The sequence below is a fragment of the Morone saxatilis genome, unplaced genomic scaffold (genome assembly GCF_004916995.1).
Source record: "Morone saxatilis isolate NCDOM2014 unplaced genomic scaffold, NCSU_SB_2.0 Contig5, whole genome shotgun sequence".
Taxonomy (NCBI): domain Eukaryota; kingdom Metazoa; phylum Chordata; class Actinopteri; family Moronidae; genus Morone; species Morone saxatilis.
Window position 1 is genome coordinate 18,411,298 of NW_023340095.1, and position 24,414 is coordinate 18,435,711.

The 24,414-nt window shown below is 41.9% G+C and overlaps 1 protein-coding gene across 3 annotated transcripts in view; it reads left to right on the plus strand.

Moving 5' to 3' along the window:
- The window catches only part of mycbp2 (MYC binding protein 2), a gene marked incomplete in the record, with an annotated part of 57,658 nt that overhangs the window by 10,929 nt on the left and 22,315 nt on the right, over positions 1 to 24,414 (plus strand). For 2 of the 3 annotated variants that reach the window (XM_035677024.1, XM_035677025.1), the window contains 45 exon segments: positions 436 to 507; positions 704 to 800; positions 912 to 985; positions 2,778 to 2,916; positions 3,136 to 3,212; positions 4,520 to 4,724; positions 4,817 to 4,981; positions 5,194 to 5,352; positions 5,472 to 5,676; positions 5,799 to 5,944; positions 6,483 to 6,569; positions 6,935 to 7,039; positions 9,149 to 9,268; positions 9,424 to 9,505; positions 9,862 to 9,979; positions 10,395 to 10,753; positions 10,916 to 11,088; positions 11,634 to 11,759; positions 12,016 to 12,143; positions 12,558 to 12,649; positions 12,783 to 12,917; positions 13,211 to 13,294; positions 13,384 to 13,480; positions 13,609 to 13,801; positions 14,148 to 14,422; positions 14,898 to 15,119; positions 15,276 to 15,467; positions 16,652 to 16,858; positions 16,961 to 17,098; positions 17,261 to 17,439; positions 17,523 to 17,665; positions 17,786 to 17,886; positions 17,975 to 18,193; positions 18,309 to 18,531; positions 19,010 to 19,128; positions 19,299 to 19,386; positions 19,512 to 19,561; positions 19,674 to 19,846; positions 20,040 to 20,184; positions 20,326 to 20,532; positions 21,013 to 21,068; positions 21,144 to 21,259; positions 21,426 to 21,523; positions 22,622 to 22,738; positions 23,374 to 23,514. In XM_035677024.1, the coding sequence (XP_035532917.1) occupies positions 436 to 507; positions 704 to 800; positions 912 to 985; positions 2,778 to 2,916; positions 3,136 to 3,212; positions 4,520 to 4,724; positions 4,817 to 4,981; positions 5,194 to 5,352; positions 5,472 to 5,676; positions 5,799 to 5,944; positions 6,483 to 6,569; positions 6,935 to 7,039; positions 9,149 to 9,268; positions 9,424 to 9,505; positions 9,862 to 9,979; positions 10,395 to 10,753; positions 10,916 to 11,088; positions 11,634 to 11,759; positions 12,016 to 12,143; positions 12,558 to 12,649; positions 12,783 to 12,917; positions 13,211 to 13,294; positions 13,384 to 13,480; positions 13,609 to 13,801; positions 14,148 to 14,422; positions 14,898 to 15,119; positions 15,276 to 15,467; positions 16,652 to 16,858; positions 16,961 to 17,098; positions 17,261 to 17,439; positions 17,523 to 17,665; positions 17,786 to 17,886; positions 17,975 to 18,193; positions 18,309 to 18,531; positions 19,010 to 19,128; positions 19,299 to 19,386; positions 19,512 to 19,561; positions 19,674 to 19,846; positions 20,040 to 20,184; positions 20,326 to 20,532; positions 21,013 to 21,068; positions 21,144 to 21,259; positions 21,426 to 21,523; positions 22,622 to 22,738; positions 23,374 to 23,514 (6,447 nt within the window). 3 annotated transcript variants of the gene reach the window in all.

Below are 24,414 nucleotides of genomic sequence, written 5' to 3' on the forward strand. Positions count from 1 at the left end.
GCTAGGCGTACCTAATAAACTGGCAATTGAGTTGTATGTCTGTGTCTGATGTATGCAGGAAAGCTATGCATGTGATAGCAATAAGACTGAATTGACTTTGTACGCATCATGTGACAAAATCAATTTTAAACATGGAGTGACCCTATACAGTATTTCCCACTTGCAGATTGGCAGCTTACAGCAGCAGTTTTGTTTTCGAACAGCACAGAACCATGCATGAACTTTGTAAAGCACTTGCCTTCGGTAGGAAATGTGCTATATAAATAATTTGGCATTCCTTTGCCTTGCCTAGTCGGCAGAATATTCTCCTGCTTTAAAGAAGTGGATGACAAACACTACATGGCAGTGTTTGTTGTCATTTTTCATCTGCCAACATTAAATTAAGCTTTGTCAGTGTTTGTGGTTGCCTGCTTATGTGTTATCAATGCCTCACAGGGCCATGTGTACAACTCCACGTCTCGTATCAGGAATCGAAAAGAGAAGAGATCATGGCTGGGGTTTGCTCAGGTAGGTTGTCATCAAGATGCTCCTCACATACATTTCAGTGAGGTGGCTTTGAAGAGGCAATGAGTTGTTTATCTGTGATCAGTGCTTAGTTTAGTGTTTGTCTTTGACTCTTAACAGCTGTAAACACTGTTTTCAAAACAATAACTTGTTTAAATACAGTGTCATTATCATTTATTTGTTTCTATTATGTCTTCAGGGGTACTTGTTGTATCGGGACACAAGCAACCACACTATGTCGGCCATCAAGATCAACCCTGAGACTCTGGAGCATGAGGGAACTGTCGCCATGCCAGGTACAAAGAAAACACTTTTATTTGGCTTGTTTTGAAGAAAAACACCCGATGGAAGTTAAGTCATCAAAATACCAATGAAAAATATTTATTCACTGTTACTTTTCTTTTCAGGTCAACATTCAGACGGACAGAACATCATCTTCACAGATGGAGAGTACATCAACCAGATCGCAGCCTGCAAAGATGTAAGTTTAATGTTCATCTTTCTTAGGCTCCTCAAAAGAAGACGTTTTTAAATTGAATCAGTATCAGAGGGGAAAATCCTCTGTGTTCCTTAGGAGTTCCCCTACATGTGTAATTGAACCCGGCATAAAAAATGGTGGCTGACTTTGTTATGTGCATTTATAGGCTTATAAGATTGGTGTGCCGTTAAATCCCCTGCAGGCAGTCGGGTTTAAAAAGTAGTCATTGACTTGGTCTTCCTTATTTATATTGCAGCAGTTAAGTTATGGGTTGATAGAGTATGTTTCAGTCTCAGAGAGGTTGTTGTTTATCAGCTTTTGTCAGCTGTTGTCCCTACTAAAAGAAATGCAGAGCATGTTTGTGCATGGTCATCAGTTTGTTTATACACGCACTAGTGCAATCAAACCGTGCCCTGCTCCTCATTTATCATCTTTTTTTATCTTGTGCAACTGAGTAAGCTGTCTTCCACATTGCATAATTTCCCTCATTAAAACTACATCTTTTCTTCTGTTAATTAAAATGAGAGTAGTCATTCCCCCTCAAACTGCCCTGTGAAGCATCTGTCATTTCCCCTGCTGTGGATGCCATAGCCCCACTTTGAAGGACTCTCAGCTGATCTCCAGCTGTGCCACGGGGGGGGGTGTAGCTATGTCTGTGTTTATATGTGTGGGTGTGTTGTGTATATGTGGGCGTGGCAGTGAGGACAGTGGCACCAGATGTGGTTGTTCTCCAGAGAGCTTAATCTCTCAAGCAGTTATCTGCATAAGCACTCTGTAACGTGAGTGGGGGAGGGGAAGATCTGAAATCCATATATCTGCCATTGCAGCTAGCCTTCCTCCCGGGTTGCAGTTTCTAGGCTAATCAAGGGGGTGGTATACTCTATGGGGGGAGGCCTTGGAAGCTGCATGCATTTTTAGTGAGCAGCCAGCAAATGCAACCACTGCATAGACCACTTAACGGCTGAGGAAAACCACAGGAGACACACAGTAAGGAGGTTTCAGATGCCGGGAAGAAAAGGATGATATGGGTAAACTATAGGAGGTCAAGGGGATAGTCAGAGGTATAAGGTAAAATGTAGGGAGGAAAAGTCAGGGGTTAGGGGGTAGTACAGGCCAAAGGGTATACGCGCTTATTTAATGATTTGAGCGGCACATGTGCTTCGCTCGGCAGGAATCAAAGCACAATAAATAAATCTGTCAACATTACCACACAGTAGAAACCAGACCATTCCCACTCTACCCTTCATCCCTTTTTATATCCCTGTTGTCTCCCAATTATTTTCTTGTTGTGTTCCTCTCTTAACTCACCCCTGTAAATTGTCTCTTAGCCACATCCCCTGCAGTCTGACTAACCCACGCCTCTAGCATCCGTTATGTTCTTTGCAATAAGTCAAAGTGTGAGTTGTGGCTAGATGTCACACCCTTTAGACAAATGGATATTCTAACACTGACATGGATATGGTTTTAAGTTGCTATAGCCACTAATAAAACTTTTTGTACAGATTTCAAAGCCGTACCTACAGTAGATTGACACAAACTGCAGCTAACAGTCGGTAGATTTTGGGAAATATGCTTATTTGCGTGTCTTTATGTCTGTATACATTTTGAACTGTTCCTTTTATGAGCTTGATTTATTTTGAATATCACATTCAGTCAGGTGAAGTGGGTATATGATTTCAAAAACCAAGGGCTTTTTGTGTCCTAATATCCAAACTCTGGACTCTATCCACCCTGTAGCAATGTTGGTGTTGTGAAACTAAACAGTGTTTCCTCCTGTTGGCCCCGACTCCTGCAGGATGGTTTTGTGGTGCGGATCTATACAATGAGCTCAGACCCGGCCCTGCAGCAGGAACTGCAGCTGAAGCTGGCAAGGAAATGTCTCCACGCCTGCGGCATCTCTCTCTTTGACCTCGAGAAGGATCTTCACATCATCAGTAAGTGATCAAAAAATGCACTTAATATCTGTATGAGGCTGTGACTAGTGATTTCATCTGCATACATACACCTGCTAAAGGCATTTCATATTGTGTGTGTTGAAAAGATTGCGGTATCGGTATCATAAATTGTTGAAAACACAAAGGAATATAAAAAAACCTGCTTCCCATTCTTGTCTCATTGTGTATCTGGCTCCTAATAGTATGTTGTTCTCTCAGGCACAGGCTTTGATGAAGAGGCAGCATTGCTTGGAGCAGGCAGGGAGTTTGCTCTGATGAAAACTGCCTCGGGAAAGGTGAGAGTGAACATCTCCTCTGGTGGTGTGCCGAAAAGAGACAGATTCAGCTGCGGACACATTCCTTGAGTTTATAACATCTGTATGTAGTTAGCTATATTCAGATTTTCCAAAGATCAGGCTGTACTAAAGCATAACAATAAGACATGTATTCTTGTTTTGGAAATATTTGGTGGCCCTCTAAGCTAAATTGTCTTACAGAACATACAGGAGTTGTAGTTTTGGATGTCTCATGGTCTATGTTCATTGTGCTCTGGACCCAACTACTGTTAGCGGTTATATACACCCTGAGCCTATAAAGTGATGTCCGTGGTTAACTAACTGGAAGTGATTAGAGTATTTCACCCGGCTAAGCAGTAGCTCTGGCCTATAGTGTAATGTCCACTTTCAGGAACATCCACTAGGGCCCACTGAAAGTGAAGCTTTGTTGTTTATTAACTTACAGTATGTAAGAATAGAAAAACAAACCGTATTATACTATAAATTTAAACAAAGGTAGAGTAAACAACATAGATACTATGTTTGCGTCTGTGTACAGCGGCGGTTGGAAGAATTGACTCTGTAGACTACTTGACTCAGAGTTAGACTGCAGGGTCTTGTAATCGAACAAAGCCGGCCCAATCACTATGGGGAAGCAGTGCTTTATTGAAGTAGATTTTTTACACTTTTTGTGACACGGTGTTTGTAAGATGAGAATGCTAACTATGTAGTTAGTTTGGGTGTGTGGAGGGTGTGGTTGTGTGCGTCTGCACTGTAGGTGTGGTGCAGTGTGCTTCTTTTGTAGATAGCAGTCCAAGGCTGTTGCCTGTTGCACTTTTCTGTGTCTGTGTAGAGGCCTAATCTCACAGCACACTTTATCTGCAGATTACCCTAACCCAGACTGGCTGGATGGGTAAAAATAGGAGCGGCTGACCTGTGTCTTGGCTCAAAGTTCACTCATCACTTGGGCTGGACATTATGCCTGACATGTGTTATTAGCAAAACAGTCAAAGGTTTAGAAGCTACTGGATTGTGTAATTTGGAAAGTGAATGTCAGATGATTCATAGTAAGAAAGTAAGAATGATCTCACCTCCCGCAGCAGCCTTTGATTCATCATTACAAGTTACCCCTTCTGTTTGAATTGTTAAAATAATATACACATGGACTAAGGCTAAGGAAAATTAACCCTAGCTAAGCGTTTGCCCTAAATTGGATATACTACTATACTATACTAGATCCTTGACTCCTCAGAATTGTTTCTTATTCTTAAACTTTTTCTCATTTTTGCTATTTGTTGAATCTTCTTACCTCATCTTCCCCCTCACAGATTTACTACACAGGAAAGTACCAGAGCCTGGGTATAAAGCAGGGTGGCCCATCAGCAGGAAAATGGGTGGAACTGCCCGTTACGAAGTCTCCCAAGATTGCTCAATTCTCAGTCGGGCATGATGGTTCTCATGCACTGCTCGTAGCAGAAGATGGAAGTGTGTTCTTTACAGGCTCTGCCAGCAAGGGAGAGGATGGAGAGTCCAGTAAGACCATTTATTCAACCTTAGTTGAACACAGAATCAAAGACCATTTCAGTTGAAGTTCAAAAGGTGATGTCTGTTTTTTTCCTTTGCAGCCAAAAGTCGCAGACAGCCCAAGCCGTACAAGCCCAAGAAGATGATCAAATTAGAGACCAAGACAGCAGTGTATACAGCGTGTAACAATGGCAGCAGCAGCATTGTCACCAAGGATGGAGAGCTCTACATGTTTGGCAAAGATGCTATTTACAGTGACAGCACCTGTGAGTTAACTGGGACAGGGCTATTTCAGATTCTTAACTTCAGGGATCTTGTCTGATATATTTTGGTAGATTCTTGTCTGCGACTACATTGCTTTGATAAAGACAGATTAAAGATTTCTTTTAAAGAACAAAACATTTATTTGTCTATAAATATTTCTGTTAGAAGCCGTCTTATACACTTTTATCATAATCACTACTTTTTGCTTCCACAGGCCAGGTGACAGACCTGAAAGGTCACTTTGTAACTCAGGTTGCCATGGGTAAGGCCCATACATGTGTTCTGACCAAGAGTGGTGAAGTGTGGACATTTGGGGTGAATAACAAGGGCCAGTGTGGCAGAGACACCGGAGCCATGAGCCAGGCAGGGAAAGGTGAGCAGATAAATACAAATACAGACAAACAACATACTGTATATTGTGTCTGACATATACTGACATTGCCTTTGTACTACACTACTTCAGTCTAATAACTTTCCTGTGTGTGTTTCAAGCGTTTGGTGTAGAGAGCATGGCCACAGCCATGGATGAAGACCTGGAGGATGAGCTCGAAGAGAAGGAAGAGAAGAGCATGATGTGCCAACCAGGCATGCACAAGTGGAAGTTGGACCAGTGTATGGTCTGCACGGTGTGTGGAGACTGCACTGGCTATGGTGCCAGCTGTGTCAGCAGTGGGCGACCAGACAGAGTACCAGGAGGGTAAGAAGACACAAAAACTGGAAGGGGTGATGGTGGTCATTAGAATATGACTAGGGGGATGATCTTTTTAACTATGTGAATACAATGTAAATATTGTGTCTGTGTGTTTGCCCACCAACCAGTATCTGTGGCTGTGGTTCTGGGGAGTCTGGCTGCTCAGCGTGTGGCTGTTGCAAAGCTTGTGCCAGGGAGCTGGATGGCCAAGAGGCCAGACAGAGAGGCATCTTTGATGCTGTGAAGGAGATGATTCCTCTGGACCTGCTGCTAGGTATGCCAACTCATATCTTATATAAATTTATGTTCCCCCTATTTTCCACTGTCATTTATACAATATTTACATCTCACCTGCATTACCACTCACAATGTTTATATTTCACTTAAAACCACAGTCTGATGAATCATATACCTTAAAATCTCATGTACATACATATATGATATTCCAATTTTCAGTGGTTTGCACTATGTTGGATTGATCAGAATAAATGACTGTCTTGAGCCAGGACTTGTGCAAGCTATATGTACTTCTGATCTTTGCCAGCGCGCTGCTTATGCTACACTTGTCTGTCTGTTGCTTTTGCTTGGATGTAGTATTTTGCACACTTGTTGTCGCTGATTTTTTTGTTTTATTCTTGTGTGATGCAGAGTCATTGCTTTGCCATTACGTCTCTCCATCATTCATTGATGTGTGTCTTGTTTTGTTCTGCTCTGCTCCATCTTCCCTCCTCATCCTCTTCCTGCATCCTGTCTGGGCTGCCTGTACCTGGGGCCTTTTGTGTTTTCAGCTGTGCCTGTCCCTCCCCCTCCAGGAGTCAACATTGAGGAGCACATTCAGATCCGTCAGGAGGAGAAACGACAGAGGATCAACCGCCGGCACAGGCTGGAGGAGGGCAGAGGTATGGATTAGGGCTAAACAGACTATGTTTAAGGAAGGGCTGTGTTTTTTTTTTTTTTTTTTTTGGCTTTATAAATTTAAGATTTTTATGATAGAGACTCAAACACAGGCTTAGGGAGAGTTAGAAGGTGGGAGTGGAGGTTAATGAATAGGGCGAAGCTACAAACAGTATGTCCATCCCTTTTTAGTTTTGAATAATTTTCAGGTGCTGAGTGAGCTTGGGTGTTGTTGGCCTTGGTGACTTCCCCCTTGCTTGTTTCTTAGTTATTTTTCAGTGTGTGTGCATTGTTGTGGTGTAGTATTATCATGTGTTCTTTCCCATTTGTGAGCATTGTGCATGCATGTGAAAGTTTCTTTCTCCCCCAGGCCCCCTTGTTTTTCCTGGTCCCATTTTTATGAACCAGCGTGAGCAGGCCCTAGCCAGAATAAGACCCCTTCAGGCACTAAGGCATAAACGGGACAAGCACAAAGGTACTACGGTCTTCACTAACTCAACGGGTGCAGAGACACCCCTTTGACTCATCTGCCAATCTGGCTGTCCCGCCCACCTCCTCTCTCACTCTCTGACGGCAGGAGTCTTATGTCATCACCGGGTCTCATGGTAACAACCAATGTAGCCTGTTGGCAAGAAGGACTCACTGTGACTCACAGTGGGGAAATGACTGTGAAGCCTTTATACCGGGTTAAAGACCAATCTCAACAGGCTGGTTTCCTTCTGAATCTGATTAATTTTATGTTGCGTTAGTTATGTTAATATAGGAAATACTGAGGTACACTAAAGATTTGGTCTGGTATGCTAATTCATTTTCTGGTTAAACAGTTCTAATCCTTGGAGTATTATGCATGCTCTGCCCACTGCTGTTGTTTAGACCTAAATAGAAATCAATGTCCCTGTCTAACTGGATTTACCATCAGTCCCATAGTAGCTGATTTGTCACATTGTAGGTATAACTGCAGCATTACAAGCAGACGAAACGGCGAGCACTGGGTAGAGCAAGCTGAATGACAAGCTGACAAATATGGCGCAGAAGTAGGGTTACAGGATTGTTAGTTTTAAAATGTTTGAGATGTGACACATCTCGTGGAAATGGCTCACTCACAAACATCTAAATATCTATGAACTTTGGCTAACATTTAGCTTTACAGGCCACTTGACCATCAGACAAGTGAGTGTATGTGTTTATTGTCGGGAATTATTTAAAGCTAACTATTCAACCAATAAACAACTAATGAGTAAATTATTTTAGTAACAGAACACAGTCAACATATATTTGTGGTTTACTTGTTTTGTTTTGTCCACTGAATCTCAGCCCTACATTTTGTTTTTCCAAAGAAAACAAAATGTGGTCGTGACAAACCAACTTTCTTTCCTCTCTAAAGTAACCACAAGGAGAACACATGTAGACACTTCTGAACTCTTACTTGGAACAAAATATAACTACTATAAAATGTCAACTAATTGACTGAACAAATATGAAAAAGAGCTGGTATTTCTGTCTATATTGTGCACATCTGCAGCTCTACATCTGCCTCTCTAAGCTGCTGTTGCTTCTTGCCGATAGGTGGTGCAGGTTGGAGTGGAACAGCAGGTCTGTAACTGCTGGAGGATGACATAGGCTTGGTCTAATTTTGGGGGCCTAGCATTGTTCCCTTTTTGATGCTAAACATCTATTTAGCAATTTCAAAACCTTCCTAATAGAAACTCATTGTTAAAAATAAGTGTCTTGCTTTATTTATCCACTGTTATACGTGGAAGCAATGACGCCACAGTGGTTTCCTGCGATATTTCAGATAAGAAATTGAGGCTGTTATACTTTGCTGAATAATTTTACTTTTGCAGAACCATTCATTGTGGTTGATAAACAGTTGTAAGCTAGATTATTGGGGTATGAAGAGGAATGAGTGCTCCAAATCCCCCCACCGACAACACTGGTGTTTCCGTCTGTGACCTCCCAGTAAACCCTTTAGTGTGCTTTAGATGTTATTAAGAACACTTCTGTTTTTTCACTGACACTGAGGGTCCATGAGCTCAACTTTCAACCCTCTCTTGTTTGGGCCATGAGCCATTTTCTGTGAAGTTCAACTATTGAAAGCTGTTATCTCATCTTGCTGGCCTCAGTTACAGAGGTAAACCACAATGAGATGGTTCCTGGTCCAAAAAGGTATTGACAGTCATTATATTTACTGTAATGCATGGTTCTCTATCCAACTTTTTCCACTCACACACCACAACTGTGACCTCTCATACAGGGCTCAGGGTAAACCAGATTTCCTTTTCCTCATTAAACACAGACATATGTCAAAAAGAAAATCAAATTATTTGCTTAAAAAACATTCCGTCCATCTGCAAAGGGACTGGTTGCCAAAAGCCTTTTCTGTTATAGAGGTGTTCCCTCGTTTCTATTTTTGCATGCTTTTCCCTTTTCTCCTTGTTTTCTTTTGAGTCCTCTTATCCCTCCAGCTCCGTTTCCCAGGACTGTGCAGAGCCATCCACCTCTGCGGTCTGAAGTTGCCACTAAACCTCTCTCTCTCTCAGAGTTTTCTACTCAGATGTGCTGACTTGAGTTGTTTGCCTTGTAGATGGTAGCAGCGAGCGTGGAGAGAAAGATGCCAGCAAAATCACCACCTACCCTCCAGGGGCAGTGAGATTTGACTGTGAGCTGCGAGCTGTGCAGGTCAGCTGCGGTTTTCACCACTCAGGTAGGTTAATTTCCCCTCATGACGGCTTCTGGGCAGGCAACGGTATATTTGTCTGCATTTTTTTTTTAAAGAACATTTTTAGAACTCTGTAAATAGAGTGGCTGACATTGAACAAAAGTTAAAAAAATAACATTCACAATCATGTTGCTTTACAGTGGTGCTGATGGAGAATGGAGATGTCTACACCTTTGGTTATGGCCAACATGGGCAGCTCGGACATGGAGATGTCAACTCCAGGTACTGCTTCTGTTGACTTACATGTTTTGAATTTAGTGTGATAAATGTTCATACAGTATATGCAGTAATGGTAACATAAAGAACAGATAAGTCTAAAGGCTGAATAAAATTCTACATTACTTATAATTTTACAGACCAGGATGGGGTTTGTTGTTGTTAGACATGTGTTTAGGAAAGCTAGCCACTTGTTGTGGTTATTAGCAGCCAACATGTGTTAATTCAGCTCAATTGAGAAATGTAAGTCCTGAGTCTTGTGTTGTCATTTTAAAGTACTTTTGTAATTGCATTACAAATATAAATGAACAAACTGCAATCACATGGACACACAACCTAAACTAGATGTTTCTGCCTGCTAGGGGCTCTCCAACTCTAGTGCAGGCCCTTCCAGGTCCCAGTGTACAGGTGACAGCAGGCAGTAACCACACAGCGGTTCTCCTCGTGGATGGGCAGGTCTTTACGTTTGGCAGCTTCTCGGTAAGAAAAACATTGTCCCTGATACACTGTCTAGTTTGAAACATAATTTTTTACACATGGTAATGATGGCAGTACGTTAAAGGACCAGTGTGTTGGATTTAGTGGCTTCTAGTGGTGAAGTTGTAAATTGCAACCAACAGAACACCCGCACTCATATATTTGACAACTTGCAAATGAGATTGGGCTGTGAAGATAAAAAAGGCTCATTCTAAGGAAAGAAAAACACAACAATTCTTATATTCAGGTGATTAAACACTAATGAAAACATACCTAAGAATATTATATTCCATTTCTGCTAATAGATCCTCCTAAATGCTACACACTACCTTTTTAACATTCATTGATTTACACCTGTTTTGATACAACTGACCCTAAACTGCTATAGAGAGTGACTATATGTCTCCTTGTTTTTCAGAAAGGGCAGCTGGGCCGGCCCATCCTAGACATGCCCTACTGGAATGCCAAGCCATCACCCATGCCCAACATTGGTGCCAAATATGGACGAAAGGCTACCTGGATTGGTGCGAGCGGAGACCAGACGTTCCTGCGGATCGATGAGGCTCTTATCAATTCCCATGTCCTAGCCACTTCAGAAATCTTTGCCAGCAAACACATTATTGGCCTTGTGCCCTCCTCTGTGTCCGAGCCACCTCCATTTAAATGCTTGCTTATCAACAAAATGGATGGAAGCTGCAGGACCTTCAATGACTCTGAGCAGGAGGACCTGCAGGGATTTGGCTTGTGTCTGGACCCTGTGTATGACGTCATATGGAGGTCAGTCCAAGCACTACACAGAGCAATAAAAAGCACGCATTTAGCTTAATTTCGGTTAATGTTTATGTGCTATTTTGTATACTACATATCCCAAGTTTTAGGATTCAGCAGTTAAGATTAACCCCTTCCATGTGTTATTCTTGTGGCCCTCTGTGCTTCTAGGTTCCTGCCAATCTCAAGAGAGATGTTGTGCTACAATGCAGTGATAGCTGATGCCAGGATGCCCTCTGCTACAGATCTACAGGCTCGCTGTAGCATCCTTAGTCCAGAGCTTGCCTTGCCCTCAGGATCACATGCCACCACTACTCGCTCTCACGGAGCCCTACACATCCTTGGTAATCCTTTGCACCAGCCATTCAGCAAAGTGTCTTCGGTCATATGAATCTTTTATGATAGTCTTACATCTTAGTGTCTCATGAATATATAGATGAATGCTGGACAATGTGGACATCTGTGTTTCTTCACATCAGATGTTACCAGACTCTAAGTCCCACTCCTCTTATCTGGCTATAATATATTCAATATAGCTCCCATATTCTTAATGTCATGAGCCTTTATTTTAACCAGCGGTAGCTGGACGATTTTTAATTATTCAAACTTTTGTATTGTATTTTGCTTTCTTATTGTCTCTGATGTTATAGTGATATTATGGTATTCTTATGATGATTATAATAATTCCTATCTTTCTTCTTGGGAGCCACAGATTTAGTGATGTGCTTTCAGTTCTTTTTTAATTCTTGGGAAAATTGATTTGAGAGACAGATTTGCTTATAGTTCATAGCCAAACATATGATTAAGTGTTTGCAGGAATTTTTAGGTTATGTATTTATGTTGGTCATCATTCAGTGTTAAGAGGAGATATCCTGGGTTGTCCACTTAGGTTGCCTGGATACTCTGGCAGCCATGCAGGAGTTAAAGATGGGTGTAGCCAGCGCAGAGGAAGAAACCCAGGCAGTGATGAAGGTCTACTCCAAGGAGGACTACAGTGTGGTGAACCGCTTTGAGAGTAAGTAGGTTCTTTGTACAGGATATATGGTAAATGGTGTATGAACTGATAGATTTGGCTTTTATGTGTTTTGGACTGATGTTGTGATTATATCAAGTGTTAAGATTTTACCTTTTAGGTCAAATATGTGAAAGATAAATATTCAGTCAAGATCAGTTTACCATTCTCTTTAGTAAAGGACCAAAGTGGTTTAAAGTGGATAAACAACTTCTGTGTACCTTGCACAGCTGTATTGATCCCATGTGTGATGTTGTAGGTCATGGTGGTGGTTGGGGCTACTCAGCCCACTCTGTGGAGGCCATCCGCTTCTGTGCTGATGCAGACATCCTGCTTGGTGGGCTGGGCCTTTTCGGGGGACGAGGGGAGTACACTGCCAAGATCAAGGTAAGCCATCCTGTGACACTTCGTTTTTAAACAAAGATTGATTTTTTATTCTTTAGCCATTTAGTCAATGTTTATTTCAGGCATTTGTTTTGTCACTGCTTTTATTTTAAAATTCACTTGCTTTGTGCCAAGGACTGACACTTAATCCATAGCCAATCCATGTCAGTTTGAATATTACTCAATTTTCTGCAAGTCTTACAAAATATTTCACGCAAAGCATTGCAGAGCTAGTAAAAATACAGCAAAAAAATGAAGTTGTGTGACCATAATCAATGTCAAGCTTGAATGATTGCACTGTAATAGATAACCTTCCTGAAATGAATAAAGTACCACTAGAGGGTAATACGCTCAATGGATTAAGAGGAATCCTTACAGGTGTTTACAGTATTTTAACCCAGTTCTGTTGTTGTGCAGCTTTTTGAGCTGGGACCTGATGGGGGTGACCATGAGACAGACGGCGATCTGCTGGCTGAGACTGATGTACTGGCCTATGATTGTGCTGCCAGGTAACGTTTACGGATTCCTTATGTTCTCTTTGTTCTCACAACTATTACTTCTAAACAACTTATGAATTTACATGATCTCATCCATTTTTGATAGCTAATAATGTTGCTGTCTTTTGTATTTTTCTGCTTCTAGGGAGAAATATGCCATGATGTTTGACGAGCCGGTGCTGCTGCAGCTAGGCTGGTGGTATGTGGCGTGGGCTCGAGTGTCTGGTCCTAGCAGTGACTGTGGCTCCCATGGACAGGCTACCATTACTACTGATGATGGGTAAAACTGATTTCACAACATACATCAGTGGTTCCCAACCTAGGGGTTGGGACCCCCACTATACGTGTACGCCAAAGCTTCATAGGGGAGTCATGAGGCCTTCTTGACTTTCAGGCGTGCTACAAAACGTATACACAGTTGGCTTATATCTCAGCATTTGGTTCACTTGTATAAAAAAAGTAAATGTAAAGTAAATTGTCTAACAGAACAATGGCCAAGTGTCAGGGACAGAAAACACTTAATTTGTCAAAAAAGAAGCTTATTCAATATGTACGTTTTGTTTGTCCCTTTAGTGTGGTTTTTCAGTTCAAAAGCTCTAAGAAGTCAAACAACGGTACAGATGTTAATGCGGGTCAAATACCTCAGCTGCTTTACAGGCAAGTAAAATTCATTACATTTTGTTAAGTGATGTAAGCTTATTTCATCTGTTAAGTTATTTTAATTACTTCTTTAAATTTGCCATTAGACTTCCTTCAAATGATGGCAATGCATCTAAAGGGAAACAACAGACCAGTGAACCAGTCCATATCCTTAAACGCTCATTCGCTCGTACAGTGTCAGTGGTGAGTATTGTCTCTGATATTTTAACAGTGTTTCACCTTCTCTCTGTTTCTACCTACCTAAGTGCCTTGACAGGTTTTTCTTTTTTTTACAGCACTGTGTGTGACTTTCTTCCTCTGTCTCTTTGTAGGAGTGTTTTGAGTCTCTGCTGAGTATCCTTCACTGGAGCTGGACCACTTTGGTTTTGGGTGTGGAGGAGCTGCGAGGGCTGAAGGGCTTCCAGTACACGGCCACCCTGCTGGACCTGGAGAGACTTCGCTTTGTTGGCACGTGCTGCCTCCGCCTACTCAGAGTCTACATCTGTGAGATCTTCCCCATCGCTGGTGAGAGCACAGAGATATTAACAACATTTCATCTATGGCAATATAATGGCTCGTTCTTCGCAAAAAGAAAACCAAAGTGCTGCTGCTTTTTAACTTATTGTGTATATTATATGACATAAAAAGAATCAGTGACCTTACAACCATTTTAGAATCAAATACTGCATGTGTCATTTAACACTGGTATGTCTGTGGCCTAGAAATATTTAAAAACCTACGAATACTGAATCGATTGTGTTTATATTTTACAGGTTTAGAATAGTGAGCACCATAAAGTTTGTATTTTAAAATGTAGCTTCTGTTAAGATCTCACATTGTTTTCTTTTCCTATCCCTTGTTTGATTTCTAGCCAGCACCAAAGCTGTGGTGGAGGAGTCGAGCAAGCTGGCAGAGTGCGTGGGAAAGACACGCAGCCTGTTGAAGAAGATCCTGTCAGAAGGCATGGACAACTGCCTGACCAAACTGGACAACGACCCTCAAGGCTACTTGTCTCAGCCTCTAACCCTGCTGGAAGCTGTTCTGCAGGAGTGCCACAACACTTTCACTGCCTGCTTCCACTCATTCTACCCGACCCCAGCTCTGCAGTGGGCCTGCCTCTGTGACCTGCTCAACTGCCTAGACCAGGTCAGAGATGGTAGACCATGTCGTTGTACTTCAGGCAGAATTTTTAATAGGACTGAATCTAGCTTTTCAGTAGCAATTAATCTATTGTTTTTCCCATGATTCATCAAAAGTGAAGTGTAGTTTAGTGTATAAAATGTTGCCATCACACATCACAGGATCTCAGAGCTCATTGCTGCAAATTTAAGAACCTGAAACAAGTGAAAGTTTGACATTTTTCCTGATGATTGACTTGAGCAATAATTATCAAAATGGTTGACGATTAAATTCTGTCAGTCACATTATCGACCAATTTCTTTAAGTTATAGATTGTCAAAGCTGTTACATCCAGTACAAGTTCAGATATTGAGCTACACCCCAAAGTTTAAAAACCATAGCTCCCTAAAACTATTGTTAGCTTGTTAAATTAACATGAACATTGTTAAACAAATGTGAAAGATAATTCATTAATTCATTCTTGTCCTCCCTAAATTTTTAGGACATTGCTGAGGCCAACTTTCGCACATCCAGTAGCCGTCTGCTGGCGGCTGTAATGTCAGCTCTGTGCAACACCTCAGTAAAACTGACATCCATCCTGCCCATCGCATACGACGGAGAAGTGCTGTTGCGTTCACTCGTCAAACAAGTCAGCACAGAGAATGACTCTGCCCTCGCTCACCGCTTCCCCCTGCTGGTGGCCCATATGGAGAAACTAAGCCATGTGAGTTATTGCATGTCATATACTGTACATCAGCTGTCCTTACTTCAAAATGGTGTATATGAGCAGGTTTGATCATTACCACATCTTTTTCTCATCAAAATACCTCAAATACGAAACAGAACAGTAATATTATATTTGTTTTTCTGACTATGTTAGACGGAGGAGAACCTGATGGGCATGACCAGTTTCCGGGAGGTACTGGAGAAGATGTTGGTGATTGTGGTGCTGCCAGTGAGGAAGAGTTTGAGGAAGGAGGTGGAGCTGTTCTCTCCACACCTGGTCTCCAACACCTGTGGTCTGCTGGCCTCCATTGTCTCTGAGCTCACTGCCTCTGCCCTAGGCTCCGAGGTAACTTGACTCAATACTAACAATACTAACATGCATCCACACACTAATGTAGGGCTACAGGGCTTATATTTGGCAAACATTTACCCAAGTCTAATGTCCTTTTTATAAAGACACTTCATCCGTGGACATAAGCAGAACTATCATCTATTGAGTCTTTTTTGTTAACCTATGTTATCTCTGTACTAGGCTTTTACATTGTCATCATTGCCCCCTGTCACTTTAACTTATATTTTTCAGATCCAATCACAATTGCATCCGCTTTCCAATCTGTAATAATCAGAACTGTCACAGTACAGCTTGTAGTTGTAGATTAGATCAGGTTAGATCTGATCTGTGTCTTTCCTCTTTCTTTTTCTTTCCACCATTCTCATGACTTATATTGTTCTCGAACTAACTTTTCATAGTGACGACTTTTGCTTGGAACAAGTTTGTGTTTTTACTGTTGCCCAAAAAACAGTAACAGAAAGGAAAGTGGGGAATTTTCTGTATTGTTTTTTTATGGTATGCTGAGTCATTAAGTGGGTGGGACAGGTATCTGTCACTGTCCCTCTCTCACACTCTTCATTTAATTATCGTCACACTCTCTGTTTACATGCATACCGGTGTACTGCAGACAGGATTCCTAAGCTCTTGTTGCCATAGTGACCGTCACTGGACGGCAGCCCTCGACACCACTATTTTTTTCCCCAGTCTGTTGTCAGGGAAACAACTCTTCCTCCCCAGAGCACCTGGATAGGTCTCTCTGCAGTTGTGTCTGGCTCTCTGTAGACAGCTGGCTGACTTAAATAGTAACAGTTTGTATTACTTAACACACACCAAACAGAAGAGAGATGTTTTTATTTCAGACATTTTTTTCAGTTTATTTCAGATTATGTATCTTTTAGAGACCATCCAATTTCTCTCTGCACTGTTTTTGTCTCTAAATAAAACATATTACTGACCTTCATATTTACATGATATTTATTACTTGTACAACAATATTTGAAATTAATTTCTGTATTTATTCTTTGTTCTCAATATTGCCTTTCTTTATGCAGAGGACATAGAACATGATTTTATTGTTTGCTAATATTTGCCATAAAACCTTGAGGTATTCCTGGTCAAATGTGTTCACTCAGCCCTATGTGGTTATGCAATAGTTTGATATGTTTGGCTACATCTCCTTTTGTGTCCTTGCTTGTTAGGTTGATGGGCTGAACTCGCTCCACTCGGTGAAAGCATCTCCGAACCGTTTTACCAAAACAAGCCAGGGCCGTAGTTGGAACACAGGCAATGGCTCTCCAGACGCCATCTGTCTGACAGTGGACAAGCCAGGCGTTGTGCTGGTGGGCGTCTGTGTCTACGGAGGAGGAGGCATCCATGAGTATGAACTAGAGGTGCTGGCTGATGACGTAAGTAATTATAAATAATTTAATTATCTTTCATGTGCTTTTGGTGTAGCTTGACTATTTGTCAACCTTTCTTTTTACAACTTTTGTTCCTTCTTCCTTCAGGCACAGACAGATCACCCAGGGGACTCGGCACATTCTCACAGGTGGACATCCTTAGAGCTGGTCAAGGGCACTTACAGCACTGATGATTCTCCCAGTGATATTGCTGAGATTCGCCTGGACAAGGCTGTGCCACTCAAGGTACACAGGATCTCAAGATAATAATGCATGCGTATGATTTGCTGTTGAGATACAAATGCTAGGATGTACATGTGACATGTTGTAACTATTTTTTAACATTATACAACTGCGTGCTGGTTTTTAAATTGTATGTAGTTTCACTGATGAGTCTCCCTTTTGCAGGAGGGGGTAAAGTATGCTGTTCGATTGCGAAACTACGGCAGCCGGACAGCTAATGGGGATGGAGGTATGACCACAGTGCAGTGCTCTGATGGGGTGTCCTTCACCTTCAGCACCTGCAGCTTGAGTAGCAACGGGACCAACCAGACCAGAGGACAGATCCCACAAATTCTCTACTACAGGTAAACACAAAAGCAGCATTTTGTAATATCCCATCTCTGAAGTATTTCTTCTTTTCTGACTTGAATTTTTCTTGTGGTTGAAGGAGTGAGTATGATGGGGACCTCCAGTCTCAGATGCTGAGCAAAGCCAATGAGGAGGACAAGAACTGTAGCAGAGCTCTGTCTGTGGTCAGTGCTGTGGTCAGAGCTGCAAAGGACCTGCTTCACAGAGCTTTTGCCGTCGATGGTAAGCACAACAAACTTGCACCTGTATCATTTGTAACTAATATAGAGCCACTTTAATTGAATTTAGATCACAGGTGATCGGCCGTTCTTCCGTTTAACTTATGTCCTTTACTATCTCCAGTGGATGATATTCCTGAGCTGTTAAGTTCCTCCAGCCTGTTCTCCATGCTTCTACCACTTATCCTGGCCTACATTGGTCCTGTGGCTGCATCTGTGCCTAAGGTAAGAGGTTAAAACCTTGATCTTTACTTATTCAGTTGTCTCTCCCTAATGTACCATTGTGGTAACATTCCTCCTCTTCCTCCTCCAGGCTGCTGTTGAGGTCTTTGGACTTGTTCAGGAGCTGTTACCTGCTGTCTCTGCCCTCAATCAAAAATATGCCCCACCCACCTTCAATCCCAACCAATCAACAGACAGCACGACTGGCAACCAGCCTGAGCAGGGCCTGTCAGCTTGTACCACCTCAAACCACTACTCAGTGATTGAGAGTGACCACCCTTACAAACAAGCTGGTGTCACGCAATACAGGGTAAGATGTCCTATGGCATGCTAACTGCTTAGAAAGTAACTTGCATCTGAAGAAGTCAGAGACACAAAGTGCATTTAAGTCTAAACCAATCTTGTTCTGTTTCACCTTGCTTCAGGTATCATTCCCAGACTGTGTCCGCTGGACCACTATTGAGTTTGATCCACAGTGTGGCACTGCACAGCCAGAGGATGTCCTGCGCCTGCTCATCCCCAGCCGTACCCTCCACCTGTCCAGCCTGGGGGGCAAACCTTTAATCCATGATACCATCAACACCTGGACTGAGCTCAAGAAGTTCTCGGGCTCCACGGGCTGGCCAACCACCGTCCTAGTGCTGCCAGGTAAAAGAGGCAAAGCAGTTGAACATTCATCAAAAGTTATGATTTAGAGCTCTATGAGTTTTGACAATAACAGAATTGCCATAAATACCGAAGTTCCAACAAGCATGATAACTCATTTACAAATTTGTATACATGATTCTATACAAATAAACAGTAAAATAAATTACTGTAGCCTGTAAGGCAGCAGCATTTCCTCTCAGGCTCTATAGTACTCTTAAGTTCATAGTAAAATGTATAGCATGATGTAGCACCAATAAGGAGTGATTAAGCACCATTCTAAACCCAACAATTATTCTTGCAACCCAGTTGTAGTTCATTGATTTTAATTGTTCTCATATGTGCTTTAATCTCTTTAATGATGCTTCACTGAGCCACCTGCCACAGCAGGCAGTCATTAGTTTACCAGTGATTACCCACACAACTCTGCCCACCTGTCTGTCTTTTCATCTTTTTTTTTTTCTGTCCTCTCTACTTTCAGGAAATGAAGTTCTGTTCTCACTGGAAACAGCCTCGGACTACGTCAAAGATGAGAAGGCTTGTTTTTATGGCTTCAAGTGTGTGGCTGTGGGATATGAGTTCAACCCTGGTCATGATGAGGTACAGACATGCTTGTATATTCCTTTGTCAGTTGTGAAGTAGGCTGGCCTTCCATCTTTTTGTACAATGGGTGTTTGTGTCTGTATGTCATCTGTAAAATGTTTGTGCATCGGTTCAGGCAGAAAAATGTTGAATGTTTACAATACCTTTCTGACTTATGGACATTTCAGGGTACCATCCTGCTGGAGAAAGAGTTAGCCTACCTGGGCAGTGTGTGTGCTGCAGCTCTGATGAAGAAAGATCTGGCCCTCCCTATAGGTATGGGGACTGAGGGAATTTACTGGTGCTGTTGTCAATAACCTGTGACCGCTGGGAGCCAATTCATATTGTATCTTGAGTAAATCATTCATCTGTTATTCTAATCTTATTTTTTTTTATTTGAGGTAATGAATTGGAGGAGGATCTTGAGATTCTTGAGGAAGCCTCTCTTCAGGTGAGTCATTTCCTAAACTCAGAGACATTCTTTCAGACTTATCACTAAAATGATTTTACATCTCCTCAACACTCTTCCTTCCTTGATTCTTATTTCCTTTGACCTTCACCAGGTGTGCAAGACCCACTCAGGGATTCTGGGGAAGGGTCTGGCCTTGTCTCACTCCCCCACCATCTTGGAGGCCCTGGAGGGAAATCTGCCGCTGCACCTCCAAACCAATGAGCACTCTTTCCTTGAGGACTTCATCACCTGTGTACAGAACTCAAGTGGAGGACGTCTGGCCAGGTAAATGTTTGTAAAGGCAGCCAGCATGCACTGTCTAGTTACACGGCAAGAGGAAAATATGTATTTTCTATTTCGAAATATGTGTTGGTTGTAAATGGATTTAAGCATTACCCTTGCAATCAAATATTCCTTCATTACAAATGATTAATGTATTACCCTGTCTCTCTCCCATTTGTCCTTTTTTTCCATCCAGGTGGTTGCAGCCAGATTCTTACGCAGACCCCCAGAAAACATCTCTGATCCTGAACAAAGATGACATACGCTGTGGCTGGCCAGCTACCGTGGTCGTACAAACCAAAGACCAGTATGGAGATGTGGTGCATGTTCCTAACATGAAGGTCAGGATGATTGGTTTGGCTTTTGTGCTTCCAAGAGAAAAATATTTTAAAGAATTCCGACAGACAGAATAATTCTCACTGCAGTGACAAATCTTCAAATTAGTTAACCTGACTTGTGTTTCCTATCTCTTACATGTCCAGGTGGAGGTGAAGGCCGTTCCTGTTTCACAGAAGAAGTCAATGCAGCCTGAAAATGTGAAGAAGCTGCAGCGGCTACCTGGAAGCTCCTCACCTTCGTCTTCTGGCCCCGACCTAACCTTTGGAGGTTTGCCAATGCCCAAGCTGGAGGCCACGTACGAGCCCATGATTGTGAAAGAGGCCCGATACATTGCTATTACCATGATGAAGGTCAGCCTCGTGTAACTGGCTCAGAAATCACTCACAAACTCACTTGTTTACATTTAAAAGGTTGCAGATGCTCCACAAGAGGGAGTTGTTATGAGATCCGTTGTATACATGCCAACCTTTGGCCCCTATAGGAAATACAAGTAATAGCAGTTTAGACCTGCAGGTGTGGCAATAAGCTAAAGTAGAATGATTTGAATTTCTCAGGAAAAGACAAAAAGAAAGAAAAAGAATGGCTGAAAAACAGTTATTTTACTTGAGGAAGCAAAACTAAATTAAAGTTTATAAGACGAGTAATGAAATCTGGCACAATAATACATGCAGAAACATAATTCATAGATTCATAGAATAGATTCAATGAGAGATACATGTTATATATCTGTTAATAAGTAACTTCAAAATGGTTACGTTTTCTGTAGTTGTAAAATTTGCGCTGTATTTGAGTGTTTGTTGTTGTTTATACTTGTGCTCTGTCTTTTTTAGGCATATGAAAACTACTCATTTGAAGAGCTGCGCTTTGCTTCCCCCACCCCAAAAAGGTATGTGAGGTAATGCAAAAACCAAACCCATTTTCCAGTGAGATGCAATCTACTTACTGATCATTTCCCACACAGACCCAGTGAGAACATGCTGATTCGTGCCAACACTGATGGAACCTACAGCGCCAACTGGACTCCAGGAGCAGTAGGCCTCTATACAATCCACGTCACTATTGACGGCATTGAAATAGGTATGTTATTGTAAACCATCACCAACTCCCCAACCCCCACCATGTGACATAACATAATGCAGCTGCTATTCATATTGATTAATTAATATAAACGTAAAGGCCTTCAAAAAGGGCACTGAACTGCCGTCTTTTGCAACGCTGAGCTGTGAATGGTCTTTCCTTTTAGATGCTGGTTTGGAGGTAGAAGTCAAAGACCCTCCCAAAGGAATGATACCACCTGGCACTCAGATGGTCAAACCAAAGGCTGAACCTCAGCCTAGCAAGGTGAGCGTTTTCTTTTGATTAACCAACAGGGGCATGAACATGCTCATAAACACACCTGTGAACTGCATGTGTGCTTGCAATCACCCATAAAATACAACTCAACAGAGACCAGAAGCAATTTGTCCTGTCTCGTTTACCTGTCAACACCAATTTGTAACTAAACCCTACAACCCACAATAAGCAATATTTTGGTAGGAACTTCCTGTAATGTGAAAGGGTTGTTAGGATTGTCACTCTCACTCTGCAACTTTTAGCTGTTATTACCTCCTTGTTTTGGTTTGTGGGTCTGATAAACAAAACAAATGCTGGTCCATAGAAAGCAGTGGACACAAATTTCATTGTAAGCTGTCAGTCCTGTGCAAGATGATGGGGATCCAAAATAAACGTGAACACATTCAGACATGTCGCGAGGCAAAGAGGGGCAGATATTTTTATCAGGACTTGGCAGACTAAACCGGGGCTACCAGGCCTCGACCTCCTTTACATTCAACAGATGATATAAAAGAGGACTCCAGTGTGATGTGGCTTTACTTTGTTGAATGCACAAATAAGAAACTGCATAATACGTAATATCACTTTATCGAGTATTTTATTTTATTACTCATATTTAAAAAAAAAAAGGTTTTCCTCTTTCTCAATCATATTGTAAAAAAAGTAAGCAATACAGTGATTGAAAAGTACTTACAATGCAGATAATGCATGAAACTGATATTGGGGCCATAATGGGGATCATCATCATTTTGTGAAACTTGTGGTATTTTGATTTTGCAATCTATAATGGGGAAACAAGCAAACATAATGTGCCCTAAATCAGCACTGCGTATATTGCTTCCACCAGTATAAATGTAGCTGGGGAAAGCAAGACTAACTTCCATCCAACCGGTGCTACTGAAAATAGAGCTAAAGTTTCCTCATCTTTCGCTGTTTCTATCTGGTACTTGGAAGCAGGCTCTGTGTGGGTTAACGCATGCAATCTCCCACTGTCAACTTGTCCTGCTTCCTCTTCTTTCTCCTCCTGCTGCACTTGTCTTTTTTTTTTTTCTTTCTATTCTTTGCTCCTGCCGCTCACGGTCTCCATCTCCCCTCTGCTTCTCTCAGGTCCGCAAATTTGTGTCCAAGGACAGCGCAGGCCTGCGTGTGCGTAGTCACCCCTCCCTGCAGAGTGAACAGATAGGCATAGTGCATGTCAATGGCACCATCACTTTCATTGACGAGGTAATTGACTCTAGACCAGGCAGAATATAAATTATGCTTTACAAGTTTCCTAGCTGGAGCACTATCCACTTTTATTCTATTTCCTGTCTCTTCTTTAAATCAGTAAGGATACAATCACAAGTATCGTAATCCTAATCTTATGTCTAGTTTAATAGTTTTAAGTAGTTTTGAGTCCTTTGATGGCTTTTATGTATTATGTGTTATTACCTCTCTGAATAATAACTACTTTCTTTCAAAGCTTAAAAATTGGTTGCACTTACTTTATTTTGCTTCATACTCTTGCAAGGCACTCTGAGGCTACATGAAAGACTTAATGCCTGCACCATAAATCAAAAGGATGTGATGCATTTAAATCCAAAATTAAAATTGTAGCACTCAAAGACACATACATAATGGTTGTACTATAATGCAACACATATTTAGTGTGTTAGCCAGTATCTGCACTCCCACCCTTTAGTGACAACACTGGAGACATTTTCTATGTCTTACTCTGTGCTGTAACCTCTAATTGGACTTGAGACTTTCCTGCAGCCTCAGAAGTGTTGGTGTGTGTATGTGTGTGGGAGAGTGCTGCCCATCCTGTTTCCATAGTAACGGGACGGCATGGCTCTGCTCTGTTGCTTGTTTTCCCGTAGATCCACAATGATGATGGTGTGTGGCTCAGGCTCAATGATGAAACAGTAAAGAAGTATGTTCCCAGCATGAATGGGTACACTGAAGCCTGGTGCCTCTCTTTTAACCAGCACCTGGGCAGGAGCCTATTGGTCCCAGCCGACGTAAGTAGAAGAAGGCCTGTTGAGCAATCTGTCTCAGTTTAATAATGACAGAGGCTCCTGTGCTGTTCATTTGGGGAAAAGCTCACAGATCATCTTTCTTGTATAACAGTAATGGTTTTTCAAGGACTGTAGTGTTTGGCACCCACTCCCCAAATGTACTTGAAGCATGGAAAATTGAGAATTTCATCAGAGTATAATTGTTGGTTTGTTCTCTTGCATGACACATCTATTTGAGCAAGATATGAAACGTTCACTAACAGACAGTGCAAAGGAACAGCAGCTGGGAGTGTGCATGCATTAACTCATGTTTGAAGGCAAAAGGTTTACCATGACATGACCATTGTGTATTTAGTTGGACACAATGCTTGTAAATGCTCACACGCCTAGGTAGTATTTAGTGCATTCAAGTGAACCCCAATGCAGGAATTGACAGACAATGAAAAAGGTAGTAAAGGAGCAATTTCATCCGGTGGTAAAGTTGGTTAGTCTGCACTGTTCAGTCTTCTTTTCCTCATTGCCTCTCACTCACAATTCATAAACACTTGCACACCACAGCATGTGATGATAAGGCTTTCTCTCACATTTTGCTCCATGCCAAAAAAACCGCCGCAATATGCAACAGAATCAAATAAGTTGGTGACTGGGTTTAATTTAAGACATGAATATAGCAGTAACAGGGCAAGTATGTGAAAGATCAGATGTTAATGTCAGGTGGTTTTCTGTCATGAAGCAATCACTGGTCTGTAAAAAGTTTCAATGGGAAATTGTACCTCTATTGTTCTACAATTCCACCTTTGCATTGGGATGCTTTAAGTGCTAGGAGGCTTCCATGTAAGGTCTCTGTCTGAACAGCATGACACACCACATCATCCAAAGGGGGAATTTTTTTGGAAGTTTCTT